The 7,512-nt window shown below is 41.4% G+C and overlaps 1 protein-coding gene across 1 annotated transcript; it reads right to left on the reverse strand.

Moving 5' to 3' along the window:
* Positions 1-1,739: 1,739 nt before the first annotated feature.
* LOC138786503 (piggyBac transposable element-derived protein 4-like) lies at positions 1,740-3,074 on the reverse strand. The gene has a single exon (XM_069963487.1). The coding sequence runs from the start codon at positions 3,072-3,074 to the stop codon at positions 1,740-1,742; it is 1,335 nt and encodes a 444-aa protein (XP_069819588.1).
* Positions 3,075-7,512: the final 4,438 nt, after the last annotated feature.

Raw genomic sequence — 7,512 nt, forward strand, 5'->3', positions numbered from 1 at the left:
CACAGTCTGTGTCTGCAGGAGTTGCTGGGTATTTTGGTGTGTATCCACACAGTGTCTCAGCTCCCTTCCTTGTTTGCTGCTTGCCCTGATCTTCTGCCTGTGTTCTGACCTTGCTTTTGCCTTGTGACTCTGTACCTCTGCTACCTGACAGTGTATGACCCGGATTGCTGACCTTTCTTTATTGTGTTTTGTTTGTCTTGTTTTGTCTTGTGTTTCACCTACTCAGTGTAGGGAACATCTCCAAGTTACCCGCTGTCATCTAGGGCAGATTGCGGTAAGTAGGCAGGGGCACTGGATTGGGTAAGCTCATGGCTCACTTGTCTGTGTCCCTGCTCTCATACCTGACTAGCCATTACATAATACCCAGCCTACACTGCCCCCCTTTGACATGGCGTATGTGCAAGAATTAGTCAGCCACATGGAAGGGGTGGCAGGATTAGTCACTGAATTGGCCAAACAGGTGGATCAGTTGTCTGCTCAGCAGGCTCAGGTAGCCACTATATCCCTTCCTGATCCTAGGCCTAGCAGCCTACCAGATAGGTTTGCAGGTGATAGAGAGAAATTTGAATCATTTAGAGACTCTTGCAGAATTTATTTTCGGATTAACCACTTCTGCTCTGAACAGGAGAAAGTAGGCATTGTAGTTTCATTACTCCAGGGGGATCCACAAGCTTGGGCTCTCAAAATTTCACCAGAAGCAGAGGAATGGAGTAATTTGGAGAAATTCCTTTTGTCTCTTGGGGTTATTTATGCTCAAACTGATTATGTGTCATTGGCGGAAGATAATTTACTCTCCATCCGACAAGGCAAATGACCGGTGGAGGATTACTGTTCTGAATTCAGAAAATTTAGCATTGTTACTTCTTGGGGTGAACCTTCACCTAGGGCTTTTTTTAAGCAGGGTTTGACTGAAGATATAAAAGATGCATGGGTGGGTCATCCAGAACCTACCACGTTAGAGAGTGCTATGACATTGGCGGTGAGGATAGATAGACGCCTTAGGGAAAGACGTAAGGAGAAAGACTCCTCTGACATCTCTAAATCTTTCTCTCCTGTCTCCTCAACCTATGAATGTTTACCTAATGCTCTCTCGCTGAGTCAGGAGGAACCCATGCAGCTGGGTTCTGTGAATCCCTTGGCAAGGCGAGCTCATCGCATCCAGAACAATCTGTGCCTATATTGTGGAGAGCCTGGACATCGTGTGAACAGGTGTCCATCCAAGCCTACTAGTCCTAGTCAGCCGGAGTGACGAGCGGGAGCGTCACTCAGGTGGACACGTATCTACTGTTAAGATTGACAAACTGATGTTGCCTGTGATTTTGTCTGTGGGGGACAAGCAAATTTCTGGTTCAGCTCAGGTAGATTCTGGAGCTTCTGAAAACTTCATCAGTTCTTTGTTTTTGTCTGGGTTAAATATATGTCCCCTGCTTCTTGAAAATCCTGTGTCAGTGACGGGTGCGGATTTTACCCCATTGGCCAGGGGTAAAATCCGATACGTTAACCCTAGAATGCGTGACATCAGAAATCTTCATATTAACGTGTTGGGGGCCTTTTAGGCCCCCATGCGAATCACATGGAAAAACACACTTATATAAAACTTCTACAAGTTTATTTTAAAACTGCTAAATAAAATATGACTAGTAAACAAAATTTTACTAATTTTTCACAAATAAAACCGCATAGAATTCTATACCAAACTAGCTGCAGCTACATTTCTATTATGTTTCTTTTCTATTCTATTAGTCTTCCAAACAATTTTGACAAGTTATTTTTTCGGAAGAATGTTCTTTGCAGACATTTTCCTTACAAATTGAACAAAATCTCTCAGTTTTCCTTTCTACGTTTCTTGGACACATGAAACAGCGCTTTCTTTTTCTTTCTCCTGGCCCTGGAATCATCTGAAACTGTACGCCACACCGTTTCATTGCTTCTTTAGTTTGCTTTATCAAGCCTTTCACGTCACTTCGCTGTATCATGTGAGGCATTACAAGCTCATGACAAAGGTCCTTCAAAAATAGGCGTCTCCTGTCCTTCCTCCGTGCATGGAATTCTGGATGATTTTCTGTATAAATGATGAATGAATTCAGGGCTGCTACATCAAGCATATTTGAAAAAAGTACTACAGGCCATCGTTTTGTTTGCCTCTTGCATGAATATTCTCCCACCATCTCATCCATTTTGTCTACACCTCCTTTAGTTTTATTGTAATACAGGATGATTTCTGGCTTTAATTTTCTGTCATTGCTGTCAATACTGCAATTGTGATGCATGGTACTGAGTAAAATCACTGATTTCTCCTTCTTTGCTTTGTAAGATACCAAAGTCGCTTTGTTATTGAATCCAAAGACACTCTCATAAAGTGCTCGCTGACGATTGTGTTTCAGTGCTTCTGGAATTTCTCGGCGGTTTGCCTTGATAGTACCAACAAGTGTAATATGTTTTTGAAGCAGAAAATTGCCTAGTTCAACATTGGTGAAATAATTGTCCATGGTAATGTTTCTACCTGAACTGAATATTGGAACAGCAAGAGTTTTGACAATTTCAGACCCCAGATCCTTCTGTGCTGGTGCACCAACCTCTTTGCCACAGTAGATTACGCCATTTATGCCATAATAACATGCCGAATCACACATCCAGAAGATTTTGATTCCATATTTGGCTGGCTCGCTGGGCATGTATTGTATGAACTTGCAGCGTCCTCTGAACGGTACAAGTTGCTCATCTACTGTAACATTAGCACTAGGATTGTAAAGTTTGGTGCAATTTTTGATAAATATGTTCCAAATATAACTGATAGGGGCTAATTTGTCTGTTTCAAACCTCAATGCACGTGTTCGCTTATCATCAAATCGAATATGTCTTCTAATTTCCTCATATCTGTCCACTGACATTGTCGCCTTATAGTGTGGATCAGAAAGTGGGTCCAGAAATAATTCTCGTATAGGAACATCATACGATTTTTGACTTCCTGCCAGCAGTAAAAGTCCAATGTATGCATAAAGTTCCTCTTTTGAGATATTTTTCCAGGACTTATTTTTGCAGAAGCAATACGTCTTCCTTCTAGGTTTGAACATAAAAGGACCTCTTCTGCCATATTGTCAGAAAAAAAAGTACAGAATACGTCTTTAGGGGAAAAGTACCTGGGACTTCCCACGGCTCCTTGAGCCTGTCTCACAATATTATGGATTGCAGTACGTCCGACTAATGTAGGTTTACTGTCCCAAAAAATATTCGTTTTGGATGTTCTACTTATCACTTCTTGAGGATCCACTGTATTCACTTCTTCATCATCAGAAGAAGAAGAATCACTTGAGGATGTTTGATTCTCTGGTGGCAGGTACTCGTCATCGGACAAAGATAGTTCACTTTCATCATCACTTTGAAACATAATTGCTTCAATCTCTTGGTCAGTCAGATGCTTGGTGGAAGACTGCGCCATTGCTGACTAGATGTTAGCAAACTATGAAAAAAACAATGAACACAATCAAGATTGTCCACTCTTTGCTTGTGTGTGACACACTGTAAGGGTAATGTGCCCCCTCCCTCCTCTCACCCTCAGCAGCTCTTACCTTTTATACTTTATTTTAGGTGGTGTACAATTCTCTGGATGTCTTTAGCTCAATAGCTTTACCATTTGCAGGCTTCTTAGAATCAGAGAAACTGAAACTGAATCAGTCTTCCTCTCAACATCTTATCTTATCTCAGGTCCTTCACAATTAGCTCACAGTGTATACTGTCGTCATTACTCTATACACAGCTCATTACTGTATTCCGAAGGACCTGAGATGATGTCATGGCCTTACCACTCCCTCACAAAATCACATGACATCCTCATATGGCATTATCCACACCCTGGCCCCCCCACCAGCATTACTGAGTACAAATAAAGTAACTTGAGACACAAACACTACTGAGAAAATGATAAAATATACATGGGGGCCTAAAAGGCCCCCAACACGTACAGATGTGGTTTTCACAAAAAAAGCATTGTTACACCGAAATGCCTATGAAAAAAATTATATGAACAACTGGATATTGCCAAAAACGACATACTTGAGGATTACCTGGAGTTTCAAAATTCTAACTTAAGTAATTTTGCAGATAATAGCAAAAAAGTAAGCATGGGGGCCTAAAAGGCCCCCAATACGCATTCTAGGGTTAAACCTTAGTTGAATGTTCAGATTGGGTCCATTCACTTTGAGAGCATGCACTTCCTGGTCATGGATAATCTCACGTCCGATGTTATTTTAGGATTGCAATGGTTAGGTCTGCATAACCCTGTCTTTGACTGGTCATCACGAGAATTAATCAAATGGGGTAAACAGTGTGATTCTCATTGTGTTTCCTTAAACCTTACCGAGAGTATTACTGATGAAGGTCCTATCCCTGAGTTTATTGCAGATTTTGCCGATGTATTCTCTAAAAGCTCTGCTGACCTATTACCCCCACATCGTGAATATGATTGTGCCATAAATCTTGTTCCAGGTTCTAGGTTTCCTAAAGGGAGAATCTTTATTCTGTCCATTCCAGAAAGAGAGGCCATGCGAGAGTACATTCAAGAGAGTTTATGCAAGGGTCACATCCGTCCTTCTTCATCTTCCTTAGGGGCGGGATTTTTCTTTGTTGGGAAGAAGGACGGAGGTTTGCGTCCCTGTATTGATTATAGGGAACTAAACAAGATAACCATAAAGAACCAATACCCTCTGCCATTGATTCCTGACCTCTTTAATCAGGTTTTGGGTGCCCAGTGGTTCTCAAAAATTGATGTACGTGGGGCCTATAATCTGGTTAGAATTAAAAAGGGCGATGAATGGAAGACGGCATTTAATACCCCTGAGGGGCATTTTGAATACTTAGTGATGCCCTTCGGTCTCAGCAATGCTCCAGCCGTTTTTCAACATTTTGTAAACGATGTGTTCAGAGAGATCTTGGGTCGATATGTTGTGGTCTACCTCGATGATATATTGATCTTCTCCCCTGACTGGTCTTCTCATGTTAAACATGTATGAGATGTGTTGCAGCTTCTTCGCCAGAATCAGTTGTATGCCAAACTGTTTAAGTGTGTGTTTGGGGTTCAATAAGCCTGAGTCATTGTGCATGGACCCCCTTAAAGTTGAAGCTATCAAAAAATGGGAAAGACCCTCTAACCTTAAGGCTTTGCAAAGGTTTCTCGGGTTTGCTAATTATTACAGGAAATTTATCAAGAGCTTCTCTGTTATTGCCAAACCTCTCACTGATCTGACCCGAAAAGGTGCAGATTTGGTTAACTGGTCCCCCAATGCCATTCAAGCTTTTGAGCAGTTAAAGAAAAGCTTTTCTGATGCTCCAGTCTTGATTCAACCTGATCATAACCGCCCCTTTATTATAGAGGTTGACGCTTCTGAGATAGGATTGGGGGCAGTGTTGTCCCAAGGTTCCGATTCATTGACCAATCTCAGACCAGTGGCATTTTTCTCTAGAAAATTCTCCTCTGCTGAACAAAATTACGATGTCGGTAATAGAGAACTGTTGGCCATAAAATGGGCTCTCGAGGAGTGGAGACATTTTCTGGAGGGGGCTCGACATCAGATTACTGTACTGACAGATCATAAAAACCTGTTATATCTTGATAAGGCTAAACGATTATCGCCTAGGCAGGCTAGGTGGGCTTTGTTTTTTACCAGATTTGACTTTGTTGTTACTTATCGGCCTGGTTCAAAAAATGTCAGAGCCGATGCCCTTTCCCGAAGTTTCAGCGCCAGTGATGCCTCCAGAGGTGATCCTGAGAAAATTTTGTCTCCTGGGGTAGTAGTAGCTATACTCCGACCAGACCTTGCTACTCAGGTAGTAGACTCTCAATCGCTGGCTTCTATAAATACCCCCTCAGATAAATTATTTGTACCACATAATCTTCGGTTGAGAGTTTTAGAAGAGACTCACTGTTCTGTCCTAGCTGGGCACCCGGGCATCGTTGGCATTAAGTATCTTCTTTCTCGCAACTATTGGTGGCCATCTTTGTAAAGGGATGTGCAAAGCTTTGTAGAGGCCTGTGAGGTTTGTGCCCGATCGAAAACCCCTAGAAGGTTACCTGAGGGACTCCTACAACCTCTGCCTGTACCTAAACGACCCTGGACTCATATTTCCATGGATTTTGTTACTGACTTGCCAGTTTCTAAAGGTAAAACTATCATCTGGGTAGTAGTAGACCGTTTTTCTAAGATGTGTCACCTGATTCCACTCCGAAAGCTCCCTAATGCTCGCCTGTTGGTGTCCTTGTTCATCAGTCATATTTAACGCTTACATGGTATTCCTGAGAATGTTGTCTCTGATATAGGGGTTCAATTTGTGTCTAATTTCTGGAGAGAGTTTTGTGGAAAATTGGGTATGTCACTGTCATTTTCATCTGCATTTCACCCTCAGACTAATGGTCAAACAGAACGAATTAATCAATCACTTGAACAGTTTCTTAGATGTTTTGTCTCTGATACCCAAGATAAATGGAAAGATTATCTGCCTCTGGCCGAATTTGCTTTAAACAATAAGAAGTCATCTTCCACATGCATGTCTCCGTTCTTCTCTAACTATGGTTTTGATCCCAGGTACTCATCTGTTCATAGTTCAGAGTCTGTAAACCCATCAGCCGAATGTATTTTCAAAAAACTGTGCACAGTTTGGGCCCAAGCTCATGAGAACTTGGTTAAAGCCCAAAAATCTTCTAAAGCTCAATCTAATAAAAGACGCATATCTGGCCCAGATTACAAGGTTGGTGATAAGGTTTGGTTGTCTACCAGAAACTTGAAATTGAAAGTACCATCAGGGAAATTTGCTCCAAGGTTTGTGGGACCTTATGTTATTTCAGAGGTCATTAACCCGGTTGCTTTCAGATTAAATCCAGCCGCTCCCTTCACTGTGTGCTATGGTAAAATCTGATAGGGGCTCTGATACGGAACGGCCGGTTTCATACGTAATGTGAACATAGCCTAAGAGTGTTTCTGATTGAGCAGAAGCTTGTCCTAATTTTTAAGTTATGTTTTTATTTATAATATGTATATGTGTGCCAATTGCACTATTTTTGTGAACATATTTACCTATGCTGCTATTATATTTTATGTATGGTTTGTGTGTTGTATTTAAAGAGAAAAAATTACACTTATTGCTATTGGTCTAACATAGTTTATAGTGTATTTTATGAGATGAGGATGATGCTGGAGTGATGAGCCTAAAATGTTTGTCTGGTAGATTCTGCAGAGAAAGGAAATAATGGATGGAGAAGTGTTATTCATTACTGGTCCATATGGAGAAGGGGAAAAAAAAGCGAACAACGTTGAATATCAAAAACATCCCCTGCAATTCATGCAGAGAAGATGCCCCCTGTGAATCGCCGGATGTAACTGCACTATAATCACAAGGTCTGCAGAACCTGTGTGTAGTCAGATCTACTGTACCTCTATATGGTCAATACTGAGGGAGAATATTGGTCTTTATATAGAGGATTTTATTCAGCAACAGTATAGTGGTATTATCCAGTCACTG

The sequence above is a fragment of the Dendropsophus ebraccatus genome, chromosome 3 (assembly GCF_027789765.1).
Source record: "Dendropsophus ebraccatus isolate aDenEbr1 chromosome 3, aDenEbr1.pat, whole genome shotgun sequence".
In the NCBI taxonomy this organism is placed as follows: Eukaryota; Metazoa; Chordata; class Amphibia; order Anura; family Hylidae; genus Dendropsophus; species Dendropsophus ebraccatus.